The sequence below is a fragment of the Phacochoerus africanus genome, chromosome 16 (genome assembly GCF_016906955.1).
Source record: "Phacochoerus africanus isolate WHEZ1 chromosome 16, ROS_Pafr_v1, whole genome shotgun sequence".
Classification (NCBI taxonomy): domain Eukaryota; kingdom Metazoa; phylum Chordata; class Mammalia; order Artiodactyla; family Suidae; genus Phacochoerus; species Phacochoerus africanus.
In genome coordinates, this window is record NC_062559.1 from 52312620 (window position 1) to 52340428 (window position 27809).

General features: G+C 46.0%; 1 protein-coding gene across 15 annotated transcripts in view; it reads right to left on the reverse strand.

The window, feature by feature from the left end:
- LOC125117727 (uncharacterized) overlaps positions 1-27809 on the reverse strand; it is a 52255-nt gene that overhangs the window by 12461 nt on the left and 11985 nt on the right. For 3 of the 15 annotated variants that reach the window (XR_007132712.1, XR_007132704.1, XR_007132705.1), the window contains 5 exons: positions 25929-26043; positions 24699-25020; positions 23755-23994; positions 21731-21912; positions 20990-21405 (listed from right to left, as the gene is read on the reverse strand). Coding sequence is in view for 3 of the 15 variants with exons in the window: in XM_047763787.1 (XP_047619743.1) it covers positions 4005-4221; positions 15120-15275; positions 15464-15585; positions 25929-26043 (610 nt within the window). In the remaining 12 variants the exon portion in view is untranslated. The other 12 variants (XR_007132707.1, XR_007132711.1, XR_007132709.1 and 9 more) reach the window with 12 other exon arrangements.

Consider the following 27809-nt stretch of genomic DNA (forward strand, 5'->3'; position numbering starts at 1 on the left):
CCCGACGAAGATCTTTGCATGCGTGTGTCTGTTGAAGGAACCTCCTTTTAGATGAAACGTAAAGAGTTCCCTAAGGCTGAGGGAACGGGGCAAAGAGCAGGTGAATGGATATTCCTCTTGATTTCAGACGAACAGAACAGGAGCAATGCCTGCTGCAGAGGCTCTGACAACACTGCCCTCCCTCCCCTAGTGCGCTCCGTCTGGAGGAGTCTACGAAGATTCAAGTGCAGGGGTCTGGGTGGGTCTCCTATTATTAAAGGACAATTAAATCATGCTGCTGTGAACATCGAGGTGCATGTATCTTTTCGAATTATGGTCTTCTTCAGATCTATGCCAGGGAATGGGACTGCTGGATCACATGGTAACTCTATTTTTAGTTTTTTACAGGACCTCTGCACTGTTTTCCACAGTGGCTGCACCAATTTACATTCTCATCAATGGTCCAGGAGGGTTCCTTTTTCTCCGCTAAGTGTCCTTTGACAGAGGAATGGATAAAGGGGATGTGGTATGCATATGCGATGGGATATTACTCTGCTATAAAAAGGAATGAAATAATGCCATCTGCAGCAATGTGGACGGACCTAGAGAGTAGCATGCTAAGAAAGTCAGAGAAAGGCAAATATATGGTATTGTTTCTATGTGAAATTAAAAATGATACGAATAACTTTATTGACAAAACAGAAATAGACACACAGACATAGAAAGCAAGCTCATGGTTACCAAAGGGGAAAGGGGAAGGAGGGATAAATTAGGAGTTTGGGCTGAACCGACACACACCACTGTACACAGAAGAGACAACTAACAAGGACCCACCTACCGTATGGACTATACAGTATACTATAGAACTCTATTCCATATCCTGTAACAATCTATAATGGAAAAGAGCCTAAAAAACTGAATCACCGAATTCAGTATAACTGAATCACTTTGTCGCAGGCCAGACATTAATGCAACATTGTAAATCCACTATATTTCAATAGACATTTTAAAATAAATAAACAATATTGCAAAGTAAGAATATGTTGTACAACACAGGGAACAGAGCCAATATTTTATAATAATTATACACAGACGATAACCTTTAAAATTGTGAGTCACTATGGTGTATACCTGAAAATTACATAACACTGTTCATCAGCTAAACCTCAATTAAAAAAAAGAAGGAAGGAAGGAAGGGAGGAAGAAGGAAAGAAAGAAAAAGAAAGGAAGGGAGGCAAGATAATGAAGGAGGAAACAAGCAGACAGTGACATGGAAGGAGAAAACACACAGGGCATCACAAAGAAAAAGAGTATTTTTATCTGTAAGTTTTGGAGGCACAGTTCACCTCTGAAAATTATTTTTGACAGGAAGCACAAGGACATTTCAAAAAAGGGCTTCTTGGTGCTTTCAATGAGACAGGAATTTACAGCTCCTGAGAAAAGGGAGAATAGGTTTGAATTGAAAGATCAAAGATAAAGAAGAGATGCAAAAGCAGCCTAAGAAAGGACTGAGGGATACTGAAGCTCACGCGATGCTAATTAAAAAGTATGAAGCAATAGAAATTAAAATACAAGTGGCAGAATCATGGGTAACTTTAATTTTTTTATTCAGGATTTTCTGCATTCTCTAAAGTAACTATTTTTTCATAAATAGGAAAAATAAAAGTAATTAATAATGCAATTGTGTTTTAAAGAGCAATATACTAATGTAATAGAAAACAATAGGAAAGACGTATAACTCAACCTTTCTTTCATCATTGTGTGAGCTCTCGTCCTTATTTCTTTCATATTCATATTTTATATGTTGAAATCGTGCTATAAATACATTGTTTTAGTTTATGCTGTTTAGGTATTTATGTTCTTTTTATTTGCTGCATAATCTTCATAAGTGTTTGTTTAATGGCTGCGAAACATTCTACCAAAAAGCTGTTCGGTCACATGCTCAATGGCTCTTATTGGTGGACATTTAAGTGATTTCCAAATTTTTAAAATATGAGTGATTTAAAATACATACTTTATTTTTTCTAGATTTGTTTGATTTGTTTGTTTGTTTCTTTTTTTTTCTGGTCTTTTTTAGGGCTGCTGCTGTAGCATATGGAGGTTCCCAGGCTAGGGATTGAATCAAAGCTGTAGCCACTGGCCTACACCAGAGCCACAGCAACACGGGATCCGAGCCGCATATGCAACCTACACCACAGCTCACGGCAACGCCGGATCCTTAACCCACTGAGCGAGGCCAGGGATCGAACCCACAACCTCATGGTTCCTAGTCGGATTCGCTCACCACTGCGCCACGACGGGAACTCCCTGTTTGTTCCTTCATTTAGAATCCCTGTAGTAATCATTTTCTTCTTAGTCCTAAACAAGAACTCTTCTAAATCAGGCATCACGATCATGTTCGTTTTAACGGAAGAGGAAATTCAGCCTTAGAGAAGGTAAGTATTTGACCAGGGCCCTCTGTGGATGGGGAGGGGACTGGGTTCACATCGGTCTGTCCGCAGGGACAGCTCACACAGCCGGGTGCCTTTCCAAGACAGGTTCTTGGCAGATTAACGTGTTGCTAATCACCACGGCTGACAGTCCCCGTTCATGGCACCCTTGCCAGCAATGGGGTACTTGGGTTACATTTTTGATGGTTTAAAAAGCAAGGGTGGGATGGAGAGGAAAATACCAAATTTTTGTCCTGATCTTGGCAGGCTACACAATGGTATTCTTTTCTTTACTGATTATTAAGATTGTATGTACATGAATGTATGTGTTATACACATACACACGCAAACACACATGTGTAACACACTCTGTTGTGTATCTGAAACATTAAAATCAACTATACTTCGATAAAAAAATAAAATGAAATCAATTTAAAGAAAATCACAATGAGGAGTTCTCTTGTGGCACAGCAGGTTAAGGATCCAACGTTGCCGCTGCAGAGGCTTGGTCCACTCTGTGGTGCGGGTTCAATCCCTGGCCCGGGAACTTCCGCATGCTGCAGGCTTGGCCAAAAAAAAAAAAGAAAAAATCGCAGTGAGTTATCACCTCACACCCATGAGGATGACTACTAGTTTAAAACAAAACAAAACAGAAAATAACAAGGTTTGAAGGGTTAGCAAGAAAGTGGAGAAACCAGAGATTTTGTGTACGGTTTGTGGGAATGTAAAACGGAGCAGCTGCTGTGAAAGCAGTGTAGCATTATAGCAGCTCCTTAAATAAATAAAAATAGAATTACCATATGACCCAGCAATTCTACTTCTGTGTATTTACCCAAAAGAACTGGGAGTTCACTGGTGGCCTAGCAGTTAAGAATCCAGCACTGTCACTGCTGTGGCTTGGACTGCCGCTATGGCAGGGGTTCAATCCCCGGCCCAGGAATTTCTGCATGCTGCAGGCACAGCCAAAAAAAAAAAGAAAAAGAAAAAGAAAAAGAATTGAAAGCAGGGTCTCAGAGAGATATTTGCACGAGGCAAAAGTGACCCACGAATCCTTCCCCAGGGGTTTCCCCTTGTGGCTCAGCAGTAACAAACTCAACGAAGGGAGGATGTGGGTTCAATCCCCGGCCTCATGCAGTGGGTTAAGGATCCAGTGTTGGTATGAGCTGTGATGTAGGTCACAGATGTGGCTTGGATCCTCAGTTTCTATGGCTATGGCGTCGACTGGCAGCTGTACCTCTGATTCAACCCCTTGCCTGGGAACTTCCATATGCAGCAGGTGCAGTCCTAAAAAGCAAAAAGGAAAAAAAAATAGATGACTGAATAAAGAAAAATGTGATGTATATATGCAATAAAATACTATTCAGCCCTGAAAAGGAAGGAAATCCTGACCCATGCCTCAACACGGATGAACCCTGAGGCCATTATGCTGGTGAAACATGGCAGACAAAAAAAAGACAGACACTGTATGGTCCCATTTATATAAAGCACTGAGAGTACATGGAATCACAGAGAGAAAAAGTAGGATGGCAGTTGCCAGGGGAAATGGGGAGTTGTTTCACAGGGCACAGAGTTTCAGGCGTGCAAGATGCAAAAGTCCTAACAATGTGAAGATACTTGATACCACTGAACGGTGCACTTACAACCGATGAAGACGGCAACAAGTAGATGAAAATGGGGAAGTACGTGTACGAGAACACGTACCGCACACACACTATAGGCCAGGCCCTGTGCCCATGCATCTGAAATTCCAGGGCAAGAAAGCTTCGTAAAACACAGGCTTCTCTTTTCTTCTCTTGCACGGCTCCCACAGGAGCTGAAGGAGAAGGAGGACAGTTTAAACCCAGAGAGAAAGAACTCGTCAGTGTTCCAGCGATCCGCGTTTTAACTTCCAAAATAAGCTCTTGATCCCAGATCCAGAAACAAAACTTTTGAGAGCCAACATTTTTGATATGCAAGAGGAAGGTTTTTAAGAGAAGAAAAGGCTATTAAGAAGCAAAAAGAGCAGGCCTTGGAGGAAGGAGGGCAGAGGATGTGTGCCAGCAGCAGGGGCTGGAAAGAAGACCGCGGGAGACCAGGCTCCCACGCTCCCCCACCCCCCTGGCTGACCAAGCACCTGCAGTTCAGCCAAACTGGAGGGCTGGAACGTTCCACTGCAGGCGTAGAACAGGGAGGTGCAGGGGACGAAACCTGCGGGCCCGCGAAGGCCCACAGACCACCCGGATTCAGCTGCAGTGAGTGCAGAAGGCCTTTTGCCTTGAGAGCGGCCAGCAGGTAGCTCCTCCCTCGGGGTAGACGGCGCCCATCTGATCCGCACACCTGCGGCGGGGCTGGTGCTGAGCCCCTTCCGCCTGCCTCAATAACAGGCTGTTTTCAGTAGGGGCTGCCCTGTAACAGATCTTGGGCAGAGGTAGGGGCACTGCCATGCCGTCTTGAGAAACGCCATCTCTCACCCGAGAGGAAGTGCAGACACGTGTGATAGGGGAAAGGGTAACGAAGCAGGCGTCAGAGAAAAACTAAATTGCGCAGAATTTAGAAAGACGTGAGTCTTCCCAGAAAGTGTGCCTTGTGAAGCCAGAATACCTACAATTCAGCTGATCTGGTGAAACTATAAAACTTCAAAGATAAAAGTAAAGTGTTAAAATCTAACAGAGAGGAGAGACCAATTACCCATCAAAATGGAGATGGTAGGTTTCTTGCAAGCAGTAACTGAGGCCAGAAGTCTAGGAAGTCAGAGCTTTCACGGAGGAGCAGGGGAGGAGGAGGAGGAAGGGGAGATGGGGGGGGAAGGGAGGCTATTGCCAGCTCTATCGTCAATAAACTATTATCAAGCAGTGAGAACAAAATAAAGTCATTTTTGGTTGTTCACAAACAAAACCAGATCACCACCAACGGACCTTCACCCCAAAATTACAAATAAATGAAATTTTGCAGGAAGAAAAATCAACCGAAAGGAAGGAATATGATGATAGGAAGCAATGCTATTCAAAGCCAATGGTAAAAGAGAGTTATAAATTTAATTAATTACTCACCAAAAACATAACAGCAATATGAATAAGACCCAGTGTTTGCATTAGTCAAAAACTCAGGGTAATAATATCGGGGGACCCGAGGGAAGAATTTGAAAAGGTTACGTGTGTTAAAATATTTGGTTTTCTTTAGGGGAATAAATACAGATACCGAATTATGTTATATTTTATTAGAATACAAAGTTAAATGTTTATGGTAAAAATTAAAAGATAACTACTAAAATATAAATACAAGCTATAACTTTGAAATTAGCAGGGTGGTAAAAGTGAACAAATTTCTTTAATCACAAAAAGTAGGAAAAGAACAGGAGGGTAAAAAAACATAAACAGAAAGTACAAAATAAGATGGCAGAAAAAATTCTATCTCAGATGGACTATATAGTGTCTCTATAATCATACTGAGTAGAAATGAATTGAACTCATTCATCAAATAACACATTATTTAGTTGGATTGGAAAAATGAAAACAAGGTCAATATACATTTCTATGCTGCTTACGTGAAACACACTAAAAACAAATAAACAAGGAGTTCCTGCTGTGGCTCAGCAGGTTAAGAACCTGACTAGTGTCCATGAGGATGGGGTTTGATGCCTGGCCTGGCTCAGTGGGTTAAGGAGCCAGTGTTGCTGCAAGCTGCAGCCTAGGACACAGATGTGGCTCAGATTTGGAGTTGCTGTGGTGTAGGCTGCAGCTGCAGCTCCTATTCTACCCGGGGAACTTCCATATGCTGCAGGCACAGCTCTAGAAAGAAAAAGAAAAAAAACCCCACAAACAGTCAACAAGAATCCAAGAATAATCTGTTAAAAGATATACCAGGAAAATACATACTGAAAGAAGGCTAGTGAAAAAATATTTGTACTGGTATTAGATAAATATAAGTAAGGTGAGAAACTCCTACATAAAGACACATACTCCAAAATAATAAAAGAAAAAATTCTCTAAGAACCAATAGTCACAAACCTGAATGCACCAAAAAACAGAATCTCAAACTATATAAGAAACAGTGTGGGTTTGTTCTTGTCACTTTTGGAGGAATCATGAAAATCGTGGTGACTTTTTAAATCCTGTGGCTGTACATACCGTAAGATTCTAGGAAGATTAAGACCGAATATTTTTTCCCCCGTATCAGGATATTTTTCTGCTTTAAACACACGGCAACGACAACAACAAAATAATTGAATAAAGTTACTTAACATAAGAATATGTTTTTCCTTTTTTTTTTTTTTGCTTTTAGGGCTGCACCTGCGGCATATGGAAGTTCCATAGTTAGGAGTTGAATCAGAGCTACAGCAGTGGGCCTACACCACAGCCACAGCCACACAGGGTCCGAGCTGTGTCTGCACCTACACCACAGCTCATGGCAATGGCCAGACCCTTCACCCACTGAGCAAGGCCAGGGATCCAACCCGCATCCTCATGGATACTAGTCAGGCTTGTTACCGCTGAGCCACAACAGGAACTTCCAAAGAGTTGACTCACCTAACTAGAAATTGGGAGCAGCTCAACTTCCAGCAGCTCCACAAAGCCAGGGTTCTGGGCCAGCGGCCCAAATTATCATGCTTTCTCCTTATGGTCACAGGACGCACTGCTGAAGTGTCAGCCATGATTTCCTTGTTCCCTCTCTCAAAAGCAGGAAAGAAAGCAGAAAGGGCCATGCCTCAGAAGCCTAGACGCAGATTTTCCAGTGTATCCACTGGCCAGCCATGACGAGTCCAAGTGGCTATTCCAGCCCTGATGGGTCATTCCTAAACCATCTACTGGAAAGAGCTAGTAGCCATGGGTACCAGGTGGGGTTCAAACCCTGGGGCAGGGAGGGACCCACTTCTTTTAGAACATTCACACCTGATACCCCAACAAAATCCATTCAAAGGCAGATCAGTGACCGTTCGGAAGGCATGTGAAGGGGTCTACAGGCTTCTGAGAAAGAACCGTTACGGAGGGCTTGTCTTTTGTTTCCTGCCTCCTTGAGGCAGCAGGTGGTGCATCTCACAGCATCCTATTAATCGTTCCATTCTCCATGACATTCTAATTCTCCTAGACATGAAGATAAACAAATACGGCATAGATAGCATGACTAACTTAAAGGTATGTTGGAAATGATTCTTCAGAATTCTTAGGGAATGAGTTCAGCTAGCGAATGGCATTTGAGGCTGATCAGTAAGGGCTACTGTCCGTGTGTGTTTATCTAAATTTATTAATAAAATTGATCATTGAAATATTTGTCAATAGTGCCATAAAGAGATTCTGCCTCGGAAATTATGTAAGTCATTCAATGACTAGTGAGAAAACAAAAATTGTGCCCCAAGACGTATCAATCCAGAACACAAAGCACTTTTCAATTCCCTCCAACTCCTGTCTTCCAAGGAACCTTGGTCAAAAATCCTGTCTTGGGAGTTCCTACTGTGGTGCAACGGGATTGGTGGCGTCCCTGCAGCGCTGGGATGCTGGATCAACACCCAGCCCAGCACAGTGGGTTAAGAATCCAGTGTTGCTGAAGCTGCCGTGTTTAGTGGGAGCTGTGGCTCAGATCTGATCCACGGCCCAGGAACTGGAACTTCCATACGCCACGGGGATGCCAAAAAAGAAAAACAAAAAACAAAAAAACACCTCTGTCTTGGCACGTCCTCATTTCAATCACGCATAGGACGGGCCATTGTCTTGCCCTCGAGTTTGTGGTCTGCTGAATAGCAATATCTACTGTGTCTGTATAAAATATATACTGTGGCTTTTTAAATATTTACTTGTTTATTTCTTGTCTAACCCCTCGTCACTAAGCTTCATGAGACTGGGACTTGGTTTTGTTCCTCTGGAATCCCCAGAACCCTGCCCCGGTATACAGCAAGCACTCAATGGTTGAAAATGGATGAATGGGTGCTATGCTGTCACCATCGTGGAGCCTCGGAGCTGCCTGATGCACCACGCTGAACGGTAAGAACAGTAACACCAGCCACCCAGGTTCTGAAGCCTAAAACCCAGGATGCCTCCTTTGTTTCACTCTTTCCTTTTGCTGCCTGTACCCTTTACAGTCACTAACCCCCCTTGTCTGTACCTGCACACGCATCCTAAATCTATTCTTTCTCTCCATCTTCATTGCCCTGTCACTCTGGTGCAAGCCAGCATCATCGTTCATTGAGACGCCCTCTGCTCTTCTTGCTCTCCTTCTCATCCTCCGTCCTCTATTCTCTACATGCAGTTAAATGTTTAAAAATGTAAAGGAGTCACACATTACCCGTTTTTTTAAATGACATAATAGAAGAAGTAAACATTCTCACCACCCTGCCTATCATACCCTGATCATACGCTACCCACCGCAGGTAATTATCTCTGTGGTCCAAGTTCTTCCTACCTTGTCCTACTGCTCCATCCGCATATACTTGTACACATGCACATACCATGCATGTCCACTTCTTGAAAAATATTGTAACCGTCACATATGTTACGGGACAGCTTTCCCGCTGAGTGTAATAGCCATTCAGTATTTTGACAGTCGAATGAGCAAAACAGGGACGGGTTTCATGTTATTTTTGTCTAAATAAAGCACAATATGGGAAAAGAACGGTGGGAATTTCCATAGATAGAGCAACATTTGGGAGACACAACTTGATCCTACTCGTGGGATTTCTTGCAGAAAACATCGAGTGTTAGGCAGGTGCTGACAGGAAATGTTGTTCCTCACGCAGCAGAAATTATCACCTTCTCCAGAAATCTCATAGTACATATGATTCGTCACTGCCAAATGAATGCTATGATTCCTTTTCTCTCCTTTTTTTTTTTTTTAGGTTTTCAGGGCCCTACCTGCCACAGCAAATGCAAGTTCCCGGGCTAGGGGTCCAACGGGGGCTACAGCTGCAGGCCTACACCACAGTGACAGCAACGTGGGATCCAAGCCAAGTCTGCGACCCACGCCGCAGGTCACGGCGCGGCAGCTCCGGATGCTTAACCCACTGAGCAAGGCCAGGGAAGAACCCTCACCCTCATGGATATGAGTCAGATTCGTTACCACTGAGCCACAACTGGGAAGGCCCGAATTCTATGATTTCTTTACTCCTTAGTCCAGTGCCCACAGAAATCTGATAAATATTTTTCTTTTACACTTTTATTGAAGTATAGTTGATTCATAATGTTGTGATAACTTCTGCTCACCGCAAAGTGGTGCGGTTACACATGCACACACAGCCATTTTTCTCAGACTCTTTCCCCATACGGGGTAGTCAGAATTTGGGGTGGAGTTCTCCGTGCTTTGCAGCAGGTCCCCCTTGACCATTTATTCCACATGCAAACGTGAGCCCATGCCAATCCCCACCCCCCATCTGTACCTCCCCTCTGGCATTTCCTTTTGGCAACCATACGTTTGTTTTCAAGATCTGTGAGTCGGTTTCTGTTTTGTAAATAAGCCTATTTGTATCACTTTTTTAGGTGCCATACATAAGCGATACCCTATGATGTTTGTCTTTCTTTGTCTGACTCACTTCACGAGTACGATCATTTCTAGATCCATCCATGGTGGTGCAAATAACATCCTATTCATTTTTACGGCTGAGTAATATTCCATTGTATATGTGTACTACATCCTTCTTTTATTTCTTTCCTTTCAGTGCACCCACAGCACATGGAAGGTCCCGGATTGGGGGTCGAACCAGAGCTGCAGCTGCAGGCCTATGCCACAGCCACAGCCACACCAGATCTGAGTCACATCTGCAAACCATGTTGCAGCTTGCAGCAACACTGCATTCATTTTTGTGTGTGTGTCTTTCTAGGGTCACCCCCGAGGCATATGGAAGTTCCCAGGGTAGGGGTCCAATCAGAGCTGCAGCTGTTGGCCTACACCACAGCCACAGCAATGCCAGATCCAAGCCATGTCTGCGAACTACACCTAGCTCACAGCAACACCAGATCCTCAACTCACTGAGCGAGGCCAGGGATGGACCCTGTGTCCTCATAGATACTAGTCAGCTTCATTACTGCTGAGCCGCCACGGGAACTCCCATAGCAACACTGCATTATTAACTGAGTGAGGCTAGGGATCAAACCTACATCGTCACAGAGACTACACTGGGTTCTTAACCTGCTGAGCCACAACAGGAACACCTATACCTCATTTTCTTTATCCATTCCTCTTTCAATGGACATTTAGGTTGCTTCCATGTCTCAGCTATTGTAAATAGGGCTGCAGTGAACATAGAAGTGCATGTATCTTTTTGACTTATGGTTTTCTCCAGATACCCGTCCAGGAGTGGGACAGCTGGATCACGACATGCATGTGAATGCAACGTTATTCATCAGAGCCCAAAACTGGAAACAAGGCAAATGTCCATCGAGTGGGGAGGAAAGGAAATGCGGGACATATGTGCAAGGGAATACTACGCAGCCGTGGAAAAGAATAAGCCTGCTACAAGGCGGCTGAACTTCAAAAATATTATCCTCAGTAACTCAATCCAGATATTAAAGACTACATATTATTCCACTTATGTGCTATGTTCCCAAAGGATATATTTAGACAGAACGCAGATTAGAGATGCCGAAAGCTGGAGGTAAGAGCAGGAATTGACTGCAAATAAGCACGAAGGGATTTTTGTAGGTGATGGACATGTTCTAAAATGGGATGGTTGTGATGGGTGCACAAGGATAAATGTACTAAAATGATCAAAGTCTGTACCTACAAAGGGCAAATTGTATGGGAGGCAAATTATGCCTCCATAAAGCTGTTTAAAAGAATAATAAGACTGAGAGTGCCATGAAAGAGTGTAGCACGGGAACCAAATCAGACTGAGAGGGTCAGGGAAGCTAATTGCAAGGAAAAGACAACTTGTGAACCAAAAGAGGAGTAAGATTTTGCTGGAAGTGTAACAGTGGGGGGAAGGGAGGAGAGAAAAGGGGACAGGAGCCTGAACAGCATTTAAGCCAGAAAGAATCACATGTACAAAGATTTTGGATGCAAGAGGGAGGTTGGCAGGCCACTGGAAACGCACAGAAACAGTAGCACAGAGCATCTTCAAGGAAGGAACTTGTATGAGATCACGATGGATCCACGATTTAGGCTTCTTTTTAGTAAATTGTTTGAATTTACTTTAAGACCAAAGAAAAATCATGGCAAGATTTTAAACTAAGCAGTAATGTGATCATACTGAGATTTTAGGAAACTCGCTCGTTACTATAGATCAAGGGTCAGCCAACTTTTTCTATAAAGAGCCAGATAATGACTGTTTTATACTTCTGAGCCATACGAATCTGCGTTCCACTATTCTTTGCTTTCTCTGTGGCCTAAAAGCTGCCCCAGATAAATATACACCAATGAGCTTGGCTGTGTTCCAACCAACTTTACTTGCAAAAACAAGCAACAGGCAGGTTTTTGTCCTTCAAACTATAATTCGGCAGCCCTAGCTACAGAGAAATAATGAATTAGAGAAAAGGGCAAATCTGGAATTAAGGAGACCAGGTAAGAAGGCAAGTGAAAAATTAAAGTGAGATCACACAATATGTACCTTTCTGTGTCTGTCTTATTTCACTCAGCATGATGCCCTCCAGTTTCATCCACCTCATGGCAGATGGCAGGATTTCCTTTTCTTTTTAAAGACTGAATAATATTTCATTGTGTATAGTAACACAATGGTGATGAGTAGAATGTGGTTGCCGGGGGCTGCGGGAAGAGTGTTTCGGTAAGTTGTTTTGTTTTTTGTTTTTTACAGCCATACCTGCAGCATGTGGAAGTTTCTGGGCCAGGGGTCGAAATGGAGCTGCAGCCACTGGAGACAGCCGCAGCCACAGCCATACCAGATCCAAGCGACATCTGCAAACTACGCCGAAGGCTGTGGCAACACCAGACCCTTAACCCACTGAGAGAGGCCAGGGATTGAACCTGCATCCTCGTGGGTACCGTTTCAGATTCTTAACCTGCTGAGCCACCACGGGAACTCTGGAAGTTATTATTTCATGGGTACAGAGTTTCCGTTTTGCAAGATGGAAAGTGTTCTCAGGATGGATGATGGTAGCGGTTGCACAATGATATGACTGGACTTGACACTACTGAACTGTACACAGGAACAGAGTTAGGATGGTCAATTTCAGGTTATGTGTATTTGATGTCAGTAAAACTGGGAGAGGAGGAAGAAGGCAAGGGGAAAATGATGTCTCTTACAGCAGCGTTGGCAGTAGCATCGGCAGTAGAATGGGAGAGCGCTGACTCCAGAGAGGAACTGTATTGTACACAAAGAGGTGACTTAGAGAGAGGGGCCAGGAATAACCCCTGGGTGAATAACTGGGGACACGGTGGCCACCTGGGTGTTTTGGTGGAGCAGGGAATGTGCGAATGGGATGGAGAAGCATAATATTTGAAGGAAATGAGAAGAGAATCATAGAATCTAAGCATGAAGATTGACGTTTAGGTAAAAGAGTCCACCAGCAAGTGGTCCTTGCATGATGCTTCCGAGCCTTCTGGGGGGACAATCCCCCCAAAGGCCAGCAGAGTGAAAGAAGGAATGCTCAGGTCTCCTGAGCATGCCTCACACCCTGAGACCTATTTCAGCTCTAGCAAATTTGCACAGGTAGGTGGGGTGCATGTATGGGGTTTGGACATTATATGATCGGCAAAGGAACCTGTTAGAAGGATTCCCAGCAAAGGGAGCAAGCATGTGAAAGCCGACTTAGGAGCCCGTGGCATCGGTCCAGGCATAAAGATGTGAGGCCCTAGACTTAAGGAGACTGTCAGTCAATCAATCAGTCAATACGAGGAGCCTGTGCTATGCCAAGCATCGTGGTAAGTGATGGAAGGCTAGAGCAGAAGCAAAGATGAAGTTCAGGGGTATTTTTTAAGAAAAATATGACTTAGTTAAAGGGAATTTCTGAAGAAGGGTATAATTTTAAATTAAAGCAAAGTCTGGAATCTGAGTGACAGGGAGAATTAGTACCCAAGAGGGAAAAAGGAAAATTTAGAAAGCTGGCTAGTACAAAGGCCAAGGTGAAAGACGTCCCACTCTAACTGCTGCACATTCGTGTTGACTTTGGACTTCCGGCAGGTTCCCTGGGAGATATCAGCACTGAGATAGAAGTCGGTGCCAACAGAGCTGAAGAATTTTTAAAGGGAGTGTAAAGAGAAAAGAAAGCACCAAAATGGTATTTCTGTCTGCAACGAACTTGTCTTGCTGTAAACTGGAGCGCAAGGGAAAGAAGACGTGAAGCTCAAAAGGGAAACAGAGTGAAGCCCTTTACCGAGTGATACGGGATCATGTGCTACACGCAAACCACCAAGAGTTTTCCCATAGAGGAGTTCCCACTGTGGCACTGTGGGTTCAGAACCTGCCTGTGGCAGCCCCAGTCACTGCGAAGGCACCTGTTGGATCCCTGGCCCAGGAACCTCCATATACTGTGGATGTGGCCATTAAAAAAACAGAGTTTTCGTATAAGAATCTTGCTTCTCGGAGTTCCCGTCGTGGCGCGGTGGTTAACGAATCCGACTAGGAACCATGAGGTTGCGGGTTCGGTCCCTGCCCTTGCTCAGTGGGTTGACGATCCGGCGTTGCCGTGAGCTGTGGTGTAGGTTGCAGACGCGGCTCGGATCCCACGTTGCTGTGGCTCTGGTATAGGCCAGTGGCTACGGCTCCGATTGGACCCCTAGCCTGGGAACCTCCATATGCCGCGGGAGTGGCCCAAGAAACAGCAAAAAGACAAAAAAATAAAATAAAATAAAATAAAAAGAATCTTGCTTCTCTTCCAAATATGCTCCCTTCATCTCTGCCGGCTCTTCCACCTCAGGCCATCCTCGTCTTTCCCCAGGGTCACTACAACATTCCTTTCACCCACCTCCATGCTGCTGGGTCATGTTCAACCTTGCCTCCAGAAGTCTTCCTTTTCCTGTGGCTTCCCCTTCACTCTTTTGGATAAAACTGAAGCTCCTGAGCACAGAAGGCACTTCACAAGTCAGATGCCTTGTCTACGCCTCCTGTAGGAGCCTCACTACCCACAATACCCAACTACCCGAGCTCTACCCGAGAGGCCTTCGAGTCTTCTTTCATCAGGATTGTGCTGTAGCACAAGGAATTTGGTACTAGCTCTAAAGTTATGAAGTTTGTGAATATTTTTCGTTTTTCTTTTTTTTCCTTCTTTTTTTTGGCATGCACCTGCAGCATGCGGAAGTTCCCAGGCGAGGGGTCAAAACAGAGATACACTGCAACCTACACCACAGATCTGCGACCTATGCCACAGCCACAGCAGCACCAGATCCTTAACCCACTGAGCAAGGCCAAGGATCAAACCTGCATCCTCACAAAGATAACGTGGAGTCCTCAATCTACAATGGGAACTCCCCAATTTTCCTTTTTCATTAATAAGAATACATCAAAAATGATCCTGATACTATTAACGTCCCTTTCTCTTGTTTGTATTCGGATACGCTCTACTTTCTTGACCAGGTGGGAAAGGAATGTGTCAAAATCCAAGTTCATGAAACTGGCAAGGAACGGGAACGCTACCTGTCATGGCATGAAGACAGGGGGAAAGACACTCACTCTTCTTAGACTATGCAACCAAAGACTCCGTGTTCCGCCCCTGCAATTGTCAAACCGAATCATTCTTATTTATCTAGCGCTCCCGCGCTTAGCTCATTAAGAGTATGTGCTTATGAACTTTTACCTCTGCACCCGATACCTGAAAATGCCTCATAAAAAAACAGAAGGGATTTTTGTTTTCCTACCATCGAATGACGTCAGAACGATGGAGCGGCTCCTGAAGACGGCCAGCGATGCCTTCCGGAAGTGGGCAATGCATTTCACGGGCTTGGCTGGGGCGGAGGGAGGCGGTGGGTGGGTGGTTAGAAAATGAGACAGTCGATGTCGGCCACCGCTGCAACCTTCTTGGCAAGAAAAAGAAGGAGCGATACAGGGCAGAGCACAGAAGAGAAGACAGGTTCGAATGCGGACGGTGGGGCTTCCTCCCTTCCATTCCCTCTGGTCTGTCTCTTCTCCAACCATTTCACAGAAACGGCGCTAATGACTAAGAGCTTTTATTCCCGAATCCACAGCACATTCAAACGCTTACCATCCTGGACGGCCTCGACATGCATCAGCTCTGGACTCAGGAGGCCAGTCTGTCTTTTTGAAGCATTTGCTGGCCCCCCAAGGGGCCATTCCTTGGCTGGTGTCTTCTTTACCCGCGTTCCTCTGCAGGTTGGAGGGCAAAGCTTTGAGCGGGCCCCTCATCTTTCACACTGTGCTCTTGCCCTGCTCAACTCATCCACTCCAATGGCTTTGAATTCCACCCAGTGACTGCCTTCTCTTTAAAAAAATTTTTTTTTAGTCCACTATATATCCGGGTATCTCCACATGCCTATCTCACGAATACCTGCATGAATGTTCACAATTAAGTCCTTGCTATTTCTTCTCAAATCCCAGTAAAACGGTGCCACCCTCCACCGACTTGCTCAAGACAGACCACAGAGGCCATAATTCTCCCCTTCCTCTTCTTCACCTGGCTCCACCTCCTGGGTCTTGTCAACTTTCCTTACAAAGTGCACAGTCAGGCACCTGCTTCCCTCTGACTCCGCTGCCACCACCTGGTTGAAACCACCCTCACTTTTCACCTGTGCTCAACGCAAATAGCCCCCAGTAGGCTCTCAGCGGCTAGTGCCTCCCAACCCATGTAGGCACACCACAGTTTGAACCATAATTCTTTTCTTGTTTCTTTCTTTCCTTTCCTTTTTTTGGATTTTAGGGCCACACTCGCGGCATATGGACATTCCCAAGGTAGGAATCGAATCATAGCTACAGCTGCCAGCCTACACCACAGCCACGGCAACATGGCATCTGAGGCATATCTATGACCCACACCACAGCTCATGGCAACACTGGATCCTTAACCCACTGAGCAAGGCCAGGGATCGAACCTGCATCCTCATGGATATTAGATTCATTTTGGCTGTGCCACAATAAGACCTCCCGAGTCATATTTCTCCCCTACTCAGAACTTTTCAAACCTTGGGTTAAAAAAGGAAGTCCCCACGGTGTGTGGTGACTGACCACTGCTTATTCTCCAGGCCACTCCTATCCACACACGCTGGCGACCCTGGGCCCAGGGGGTTCTCTGCTTCTCGCACACACCAAGCTCCTTCCTGCCTGAAGAGTTCCTTGCAGATTTCATCGGCGAGAATTCATTCCTCCTGCCACCCACATCCTTGCCAACTCCTACGCGGTGTGCCTGCCTCTTTTAAATGCTCTTTGCTCAGAGCACAACTGCCTACCACTTTCCAAACAGAATTAAGTCAGTCAATGGCCCCGTGGAATTTTCTTTGGTGCCCTGTGTCCTGTGCCCTGTGCCCTGTGCCCTGCGCCCTGTGTCCCGTGTCCTGTGCCCTGTGTCCCGTGTTTTCCTTCATGGCCCTTAGCATGGTTTGTCTTGATAGATTTTTTATTTGCCCTCTTTCTTCCCCACTAGACTATAAGCTCCATGAATACATATCTCATCTCTCATTGCTAGGTCCAGCCAGGCCTGGAATGTAAATAAAGAAAATACATGTTTGATAGATGAACAGATAAATATTCACAGTGATTTCCTGAGAATAAAAACAGCTTTGGAGGAGTTCCCACCTTGGCGCAGTGGTTAACGAATCCAACTAGGAACCATGAGGTGGCGAGTTCCATCCCTGACCTCGCTCAGTGGGTTAAGGATCCCGCATGGCTGTGGCTGTGGCATAGGCCGGCGGCTACAGCTCTGATTAGACCCCTAGCCTGGGAACCTTCATATGTGGAGGGTGAGGCCTTAGAAAAGACAAAAAAAAACACAAAAAACAAAAAAACAAAAAAACCCAAACCCAACCCCCTCCCCCCCAAAAAAACAAAACCGCTTTGGAGCTTAAAGACCTGAACAATTAAACCAATATCTACATTCGGTCACTAAGCAAGGGACCTGAACTCGAGGATATGGAAGCAAGAACCCTGGGCAGGTTTGCTGAGCACTTGCTGTCTGAGGAGCACAGGCGTACAGCTCTGCTCGTTCAAAGTCACTCAATTCACAGAGTGCCTCCGAGCTTACAGACGAGAAAGCTGGGAAAGAGCAGTGCTAATTAACTCACCCCCCAGCCCCAGAGCTGGGAAGAGGAGACACGGGGATTCCAATCCCGGCAAACGGGCTCCAGAGCCTTCGGGCTCAAGCACCGCTTAATTCGAACCTCCCAGTGGGTGAGTCACCGGGGAGCAACAGAGGGGACACTGGAAACCGAGCTGTTTGGCCACAGGGCAGCCAGGCTGATGGGCTCGGGCCAGCAGCAGCCTTGGCCAGGGCTCCTCTGAGCACAGCCGAGCAGATCGGAGATCACATGGGGGCTGGACCACAGCGCATTGCAGACGGGGCCGTGGCCACTGCCCAAGATGCTGACGCGTGGGGGGCAGTGGGCAGGGCTGCGGGGGTCCCTCCGGAAACTCCTTCACCTGAGTGAACACCTCTTTCCAGGGCCGGCTGACACTCCCCTCCTTGCAGGTGCCTCAGCTGGCTTTACGGAGAAGCCCCCTGACACCCCAGTGCCTTATGCGAGCTCAAACTTCATCAGGGACCCAAAATGCTTTGTTTCTAATGGTTTGCCTGCGTTGGAAATTCACTCTCCTGTCCATCCTCGCCCAGGAAAGAAAAAGAAGAGCTCTCAGACACCTTAACATCATTTCAACCTTTATACCTTTTGGAATGGTCGTAAAATAAAGCATTTAAAATGTTTTCTTCCTTGTAAGTTGACGGCGACTTTCAGGACGTGGAAGAGATGAGCAGGGACCCATTTTCATTTCTGTTGAGGGTAACCTGCGGCATATGGAAGTTCCTAGGCGTCAAATCAGAGCTGCGGTTGCAGCCTACGCCATAGCCACGGAAATCCGTGGCCGCATCTGCAAACTATGCCGCAAGCAATGCCACATCCTTAACCCACTGAGTGAGGCCAGGGGTCGAACCCACATCCTCACAGGGTCCTTAACCCACTGAGCCACAATGGGAACTCCTGGAAAACTCCTGAGTCGTGCTCCTTGTAGACATTTGAAGCATAAAAACTGTTTGTAAAAAAAGTTATCTGGGTGGAAGCAAGGTCAAATTTTGCAATAAAAACGTTGAAAAGATTCTATTTAGAACTTTTACATAAATTTTGAAAGAGGGTTCTCTCAATACTTTTTATTTAATTTTTCTACTTATAATTACATGATGTAAAGAAAATGTAGGAGTTCCCGTTGTGGCGCAGTGGAGACGGATCTGACTAGGAACCATGAGGTTGTGGGCTGGATCCCTGGCCTCCATCAGTGGGTTAAGGATCCGGCGTTGCCGTGAGCTGTGGTGTAGGTCACAGACTCGGCTTGGGTCCCAGGCTGCTGTGGTTGTGGTGCAGGCCGGGGGCTGTAACTCTGATTCTACTCCTAGCCTGGGAACTTCCATATGCCATGGATGTGGCCCTGAAAAGACAAAAAAATTTAAAAAATTAAAAAATTTAAAAAATAAGAACATGTAGGTCATTTTCATTGAGCATCACAGAGATACCCCCCACATTTTATCTGGCTACTTCAGTGGTCACTTTCTGTACATATACAGTGAGAACAGCGTGGAAGAGTCCTCTCTGCACTGATATGTGAGGCATGTTCATTTCTTTCCACAGCCACAGCAACACGGGATCCGAGCCCTGTCTGCAACCCACACCGCAGCTCATGGCAATACCAGATCCTTAACCCACTGATCGCGGCCAGGGATTGAACCCGCAACCTCATGGATCCTCATCAGGTTCATTACCGCTGAGCCATGACGGGAACTCCAAGTATTCATTTCTCAATGCGCGCTCGCTTTGCAGGTGCAGCCCCAGTTGACCCGACCAGGTAAGCGGCCATGGCTTCCGAGCCTACCATGTGCTCGCTTGCCATTTTTTCTGTGTAGCAGTTAAGAACTAAGGCTCTGGAACCAAAATGCCTGGTTTGAATCCCAGCTCTGCCACTTATTAGCTGTGTGACACTGAGCCAGCAACCTAACCTCTCTGTGTCATCATGTAAAAAGGGCCCCATAACAGTAACCACCGCATAATTGAGATGAGGCCTAAACCATGATGCCCAGTGTAGGGTGAGCACTCCAGAACGTGTCAGCTGTGGTTGTTCAGTTTCTTCCACGTTCTCCTCTCTGCGCCCCCACCCATCCTTTGCCTAGTTGAGTCGTACTCAACTTTACGACCTCAGCTGACGTGTCCTTTCCTCTAAGCTTCCCTGCCCACCCTCACCTAGACTAGGGGCTCATGGGGCCCACCAATCGCCCTGTCATGGCCCTTCCCTCCGTGCACCGTGTTCCTTGGCTTGCCTATGGCCTCCCTCCCCCACGACAGCAAGACCCTTCTGAGCAGGCACTGTGGCATTAGCTCATGAGGTCCCTGTGCCTGTGATGGGGTCTGGCACTCCACAACCAATCAGTGACGGGCCACCTGGATGGCAGAATCCCATTCTGGGCTGTTTCCATGGCAATGACTTAGGAAGATAAGAAGACAGGCAACTTTTCTTTTCTTTTTTTTTTTTTTGCCTTTTTGCCTTTTTGCTATTTCTTGGGCCGCTCCTGCGGCATATGGAGGTTCCCAGGCTAGGGGTCGAATCGGAGCTGTAGCCACCAGCCTATGCCAGAGCCACAGCAACGTGGGATCCGAGCCGCGTCTGCAACCTACACCACAGCTCACGGCAAAGCCGAATCCTTAATCCACTGAGGAGGCCAGGGATGGAACCAGCAACCTCATGGTTCCTAGTTGGATTCGTTAACCACTGAGCCACGACGGGAACTCCCAACTTTTCTTTTTTACATTTCTTTTTTATTTATTTATTTTTTTGTCTTTTTAGGGCCATGCCTGCAGGATATGGAAGTTTCCAGGCTAGGCGTCAAATCAGAGCTGCAGCTGCCAGCTTATATCACAGCCACAGCAACGTGGGATCCAAGCCACATCTGAGATCGCCACCATAGCTCATGGCAATGCCAGATCCTCAACCCACTGAGCAGGGCCAGGGATTGAACCCGAGTCCTCATGGATCCTAGTCTGGTTTGTTACCAATGAGCCACAATGGGAACTTCTAATTTTTTTTTTTTTGGTCTTTTTAAGGCTGCACACGAGGCGTAAGGAGGTTCCCAGGATAGGGGTCGAATAGGAGTTACAGCTGCTGGCCTGAACCACAGCCACAGCAACTCAGGATCTGAGCTGTGTCTGTGACCTACACCTCAGCTCATGGCAACGCCAGATCCTAAACCCACCGACGGAGGCCAGGGATTGAACCTGCATCCTCATGGATCCCAGTTGGGTTTGTTAACCACTGAGCCACGATGGGAAGAGTTGATTTACAATGTTGTGCCAATTTCTGCTGTACAGCAAAGCGTCTCAGATATATTCATATATATATATATATATACATATACACATTTTTAATATTCTTTTCCATCATGGTCAACCCCCTGTGCTGTACAGTAGGACCTCACTGCCTGTCCATTCTAAATGGAAGAGTTAGCATCTACTAACCCCAACTCCGGGTCCATCCCACTCCCTCCTCCTTCTCCCACAACTTTTCTAATAGGTATTTAGACGTCTGATTCTAGAAGTAAGTATCTGTAATATTTTTCTACCCACTCGCCCAGTTTCCCCTTTGCATTTATGTTGGGAAAATCGCATCCATTTTTAAATGGAAATAAAAATCCAGCTGCCCTCTTGTGACTTGATGTCCCCTGCAGGGTTGTCTGTGGGTCAGAAGGGAGCTTGGGAACGTCTGTGCTGGCCTTGCATTGAGCTGTAGGTGGGCAGGAGTCTCTAGACGGCCAGGCAACGTGAGGAGCATCTCTCACGAGTGTGATTTTTCTGGCTGCTCAGAGGTCGGTTAAGTTGGGCTCTGAGCCGAGGCCTGGAAGGGTAGCCACGGGTGGACCACACCTCTCGGCATGGTGATGACTCCCAGGTGACAGCTGCAGAAGGTTCTGAATTCTGATGTGGTAGCAAACTGGAGTCCACCTGCCTTAACACAATACATGTTCATTGAAGCTTTCTCATTCCGGGGTTTGAGAATCACCCAGGTTCCCCAAATCCGCTGTTCCCTAGCGACACTTGGACTCCGGAAAAGGTTGGCGTTTTGGCTTATGGTTTATCGTGACCGTTTTGTTTTTATTTTAGGGGATGAAAGAAGTAAAGGGAAAGCAAGTGGCTCTCAGCACAGAGACCACTGATTTTCCAACAGAACACTGAGTTGCACAAGCGGGTCCTCTGGGGACCTTCACATCCCTCAGGGCCCCAGGGTAACCAGGAAAGGGAAGAAAGAAGTAAGAGGAAGGGAAGAAACTCACTTTTTTGGTAAAGTAAACTCTGTGTGTGCAGGGGTGTGCGGTTACACGCAGATTCGGAGGGCAAAAGGCAGGAAGAGGAGCTCACATTTCCTCAGCATCTGCTCTGCTCAGACTCCAGGCTGGGCCCTCCATGTGGCACCTCACTCGGTCCCCACAGTCACCCTGTGAATAGGTGGTGGGCCCTGCATTGCAGGACCAAAAAGTTAAGCAACCGCCTCAAGATACGCACATATTCTGAAAGTAACTTTTTATTTATGTATTCAGCTTTTAAACTGTTAACACAATTTGTAAAGGTTACTTTCCATTTATAGCTATTATGAAATATTGGCTCTATTCCTCATGTGTACAAAGCATCCTTGAGCCTGTCTTACGCCCAGTCGTTTCTACCTCCTTCTCCCTGCTCTCATCCTGCCTGTCCTCCTTCTCTCCCCACGGGCGAACACCAGTTGCTTCTCTATACTTGCGAGTCTGCTTCTTTTTATTATAGTCACTAGTTTGTTGTCTTTTTTAGACTCCACATATAAGTGAGATCATTCACTATTTGTCTTCCTCTGTCTGACTTATTTCACTTAACATAATGCCCTCCAAGACCATTCATGTTGCTGCACATGGCAACATTTCATGCCTTTTTTTTTTTTTTGTCTTTTTGCTATTTCTTGGGCCGCTCCTGCGGCATATGGAGGTTCCCAGGCTAGGGGTCGAATCGGAGCTGTAGCCACCGGCCTACGCCAGAGCCACAGCAACGCGGGATTCAAGCCGCGTCTGCAACCTACACCACAGCTCACGGCAACACCGGATCGTTAACCCACTGAGCAAGGGCAGGGACCGAACCCGCAACCTCATGGTTCCTAGTCGGATTTGTTAACCACCGCGCCACGACGGGAACTCCCCCATTTCATGCTTTTTTATGGCTGAGTAGTATTCTACCATGTATGTAGACAGATAGATAGATGTGTGATACTGAGACAGATAGACAGACAGAGAGACAGATAGACAGACAGACAGATAATCTAGCTAGACAGCTAGCCATCACATCTTCTTTATCCATTTATCTGTTGATGGACCTTTAGGCTGCTTCCATATCTTGGCCATTATAAATGATACTGCTGTGACCACTGCATTGTTTCAAACTAGTGTTTTGGGTTTTTTTTTTGGGGGGGTAAAACCAGGGAGTGGAATTTCTGGGTCACATGGCAGTTCTGTTTTTTGTTTTTTGAGAAACCTCTACACTGTTTCCACAGTCACGGCACCAGTTTGAAAGTCAGTCCTTTCAGCTCGGACCCTCGACCCCTCTTCTCCCCCCTAAAGACAGAGCATCTTACACACAGGCCAAGTCTGGCCCTTCACCTGTTCCTGTGGGGCTGCACGCTTAGAAGCGTATTCTATTTTTAAATGGGTGGGGAGAAAAAAAATCAAAAGAAGAAGTGCATTTTATGACACATGAAAATAATGAAATTTATATGAAATTCAAATGTCAGCATCCATAAATAGATTTACTGGAACACAGTCCCACCCATTCTCTTACTGTTATCTCTGGCTACAGAGTTGAGAAGTTACGCAGAGACGGCGTGGCCTAAAAAGTCTAAAATATTTACTATCTAATGAAAAAGAAACAAGAATAAAAGAAAAAAAAATTTTTAATATTTACAATCTGGTCTTTTACCAAAAAAAGTTTGCCAGCGCCTATTCTAAGGGAATAATTTTGAAAGTCTATCATTGGTTAGGAAAGTGTCTTAAGATGCAGTCAAAGGCATCATTTTGTCCCATAAAATATTCTCCAAAATTCTCAGAAGGATAGCACACTTACGAATCAGATGCCCGATTTAATATCTTATTATAAAAAATACTAATATTGGGTCACATGGATGATAAAAGAACTTTTCCATTGCCTCTGTGCATGTGTTGCCTCTTTTCCCATATTTACGTGTTTAATTTGCAGGTGCTGCGGGGCTGAACTTAGCAGAGGAGAAAGCCAGAGATGCCCCCTGGTTCTGCCTCTAAGTACAATAAGCAAATCACTTAACTGTCTTCGATTTGAAAATCCTTATTTCCAAATTGTGGGCTGGACAAGATAACTGTGAAGGTCCTCTGTAATCATAAAAGACAGGCTTCTGCGACTTTGGACACGATTTTAAAATGTTAAGGATCACCAACGTTTACAGAGGTGATGGCTTCACATTTCTGCTAGGTCAGTGGCCGTATTTATGGTTTACTTGACTTCAAATCCTTAGTCAGGGTCTCAGCTCCCAATTACGGCATTGTCCCTATAGGAGAGAATATGAGCAACTTTATGATGCTTTGATTCTCAACAAAACTTCCAGGGATGCACTGAGGGAAAAACTGTAGACATTTTTACAGTTCTGTCGGTTTATTACCGATTTGAGATTGGAGGGTCTTTAGAAAAGGACTCAAAAGTACACTGGCTAGGAGTTTTAAATGTGCACTTTTTTTTTTTAGTTAAATAATAGACTTCTAATAATTGACAATAAAAATGTTGAATCACTTTTCCAGAATGTTCCATCCATAGACATACATATGGATCCAGACATGGAAACCAACAGGTCCACTGTGTTTCTTGCTATACCTAATTTCTCTCAGAGTTCCGAGTGTGTTCTGATCCGAGGATTAGCTAGGAAGGCTGGAAGGAGAATTGTAATTCTACCTAGGGCAAGTTCGGATCTTGTCCCGTATCGCCACTGTGTTGTTCCTGTCCTGCAGACAGGGTGTCGTGGATCATAGATCAGTCTGTAAAGAGAAACTCTTACACAGAGTCTGCCCAGAGCTGGGACTCCGGGCCAGAGCGTGCAATGCTCTTTTCCCTGGGAACACGACTGAGCTACAGGAATGGAGGAAAGCATTTGGTAGCCTCCCGCCCAATGCAGTGTCAACAATATCTAATCCCCCTCAAATACTTTGGGTTTCACACCCACCCATCATAAAATTAAGCGCTGGGTCATGTGCAACAAACCTTAATGAAAATGGAACAGGATGCAGAATCCTGGTAGTGAGCCAACAGGAAATGGAATATTCTGCATTCCTTCTTTCTGCAATGCCCTTTGCTTCATTTCCCCGGAGAGCTCAGGATGTGTGCAGCTGGATGAGACTTGTCACCTCTCAATACACTAGATGATGACTGCCCAGGATCATGGTTAGACGTTCTTAATCAAGAAGTAACCTGGAGACTCACGCCAACCAGTCCATGTCCGTCCTGGGAGACCTGGCCTGCCAGCTGGACCTGCCTCCACCTCCATGAACCGGGGGATGGAGGAAGGATGTCACACTTTGGTTCACTGGTGGCAGAACGCAGGTTAAGAGGAGGTGAGCTCAAGGTCCTGTACTCCGCCGCCTTGTCCCGAGATGAGAATGCAGTTTGCAATGTTCATCCTCTCCCCGATACCAACTACCTCTAAACACCCCGCCGATGCCCCGCCGCAAAACACAACAATATTAGCAACTGCACGGACCCTCAAACTTTGACAAAACAGACATTAGGCCCCCTCTGTAAAACCAGTTAGCAGAACCAGTTAACTGTATGCGGCAGATAATTTTAGACTCTACTAGACTGCGTTTAGACTACATTAATGCACATTCACACATAAACCCCGAGAGCCCCAGAAATCAACATACCAAATTCCCTAATGCGTCTTCATGTCAATACTTCAAGTCCAACCTTTTTGCTTTTGTCTTGTTTTCTTTTTTTGGCCACGGCTATGGAATTCCCAGGCCAAGGATCAGATCCCAGCTGCAGTTGTGACCTACGCCACATCTGCAGAAATGCCGATCGTTTAACCCACTGTGCCGGGCCAGGGATCGAACCCACGCTCTGGTGATGCAGAGACACCACCGATGATGCTGTGCCACAGTGGGAACTCCCCAACCTTTTTTTAACTTTCATTTTTACAATTTTATGCCTGGAAGAGATCAAATTCTAAGCAATACACTTGCTCAAGCCTAGAGAAACCTCAAACATGGTACGTACTATGTTTAGAAAAGGAAGGAAGGAGGGAGGGTATGGCAGAGGGACAGAAGATGGTATCTGGAAAATCTTCCTGCTGGTCATGGCCGGTCAATCACGCCAGTGCACATACAGCCAGAGGTTCCTACATCAGCTGCATCGCTACCAGTGCAAACCCTCCTCACAGCGGTTCGTCCCCACCCCCTGACCGCCCGATGTCACGGGCTTCCAGCCTCCACTCACCTGAAACTGCTTTCCAAAGGCACCATCAGGTCCCGCTATTCCACTGAGAATCCAAGCTGACTTATTAACATCCGCAGTGTCATCGTGTCTAACGTCTTGGTGCTCGAAGTGAGGCCTGTAGATAAACAGTATCACATCACCTGGGGGCTCCTTAGAAAGGCAGGACCTCTGGTTCTACCCCAGGCCACTGATGCAGCTCATACCTGGTACAGAGATTCCCAGATACCTGAGATGCACACCAACCTTTGAGAGGCAGCATAGCTCCCGCCTTCCCCACTTCTCCCTAGCATCTGGAACAGTGCCTGGCACATATCAGATGCTCATCAAATGTTCCTTCAGGAGATCAAATTGCCGAATCCAATAGCCGCTTTTGAATCCTCATCTCATTTAACCTCTCCTTGTGTCTGAACAGGGGCAGTTCATTTTTTAACAATGCTTCCTTCCTTTCTTGGTTTACTTCCTACTGGTCCAACTTCACCTTCTCGATCTTAACTTGCTAGATCCTCATTATGAGTCAATCACTGAAACGTTGTCCTTGCCCAGGATTGGGTCACGCTGGCTTCTGGGGACCTACATGCTTTTCCTGGTGAGTTCATCTTTTCCCATAGTTTTCACTAATAGGTAATTAGGAGTCCCATGTATTTAGGATTTACCTCCAAGTCAAATCTGTCCAGCCTCTTCTTCGACTCCATGTTTATATGTCTCGTATCCTTGGAAGAGTTCTAACTCTGATTGCCACATAGACTTTAAACTCGAAATATCGAAATAGCACACATCGCCCCGCCTGGCCTCTCACAACTCCACTTGTCTCCACCACCGCCTGCCCTTCAAGCCCGTGCGTCACACGAAGCTGATGTCACCATCTCATCACCGGTGTAAGGCAGTAGGAGTTAGGCTACACACTCTCTCCCTGCAAATCAAACCAACCGCAAGTCTTAATTCCTACATCTAGGTTTATGGGATTCATCCCATGGGATTTTTGAGATATAATCTGAGATAAAGTGTCATTTCCCTCTCCAGGGTTTGAAGCCAAAGGTGGTAAATTTTCTTCTCGTCCCACCTGAAGTCATGCATTCTACCACGTGGTCAGAGAAACCCAGTCCTCAGGGGGACTCTCTAGGCAAAGCACAGGGAAGTCCAGAGATAAGAGATAAAGGTCAGATGCATTCTTTCTTCCAGGAGCCACTTTGTTGGAAGGCAACTGATTACGGACTGGCTTGCTTGGGGTGCGGGCACATAACAGATCAGGGATCAGGTGCATCTAAACCCATTCTCGGAAGATGTCAGGGACGTCACAAAATTTTGCCAGACAGTCCCAGCAGGAAGAATAATTATCCCTTAAAAAACATGGTTCAGTAAAGTTTTAACTACCAAAAGACTAAAAACATATGAACTGTTGAAGACAACAATTGTTTGGGGTCGGGGAGGTGGGGGGCTTCAAAAAGATATTTCTTAGAGGGGAGGACATAACCAGGGATTCCCTCGGGTTCAAGACTGTAGGTCCATCGTGATTCTCTTTGCACCGCCTGGACGATGTGTGCTCTATGAGTCAACATGGCTCCACGAGAAGGTTCAGTTTTTCCTCTTTCCTTTGTAGAAGGCCACATGCAATGCCCAGAGACAGCCTTGTCCAGCAGAAAGCAAGCATGCAACTATAAATGAACGAATGCATGAACGAACGTCCACGTGGGAGTCGATGCTCTTTTTACCTCCTCTGCATGCGGAGATAAGCTAGGAGCGAGTGGAAAGTGGCGGCGGAAGAGCGGCGCTTGGGACCAGGAGGAGGGGTGGGTTGAACCCTGTGAAGATATGCGGGGAGGCTAACATCCGGGTCAGGCAGCCTGACTCTCCCTCCCTCCCCTAAGGATAGGAACAGCTGTG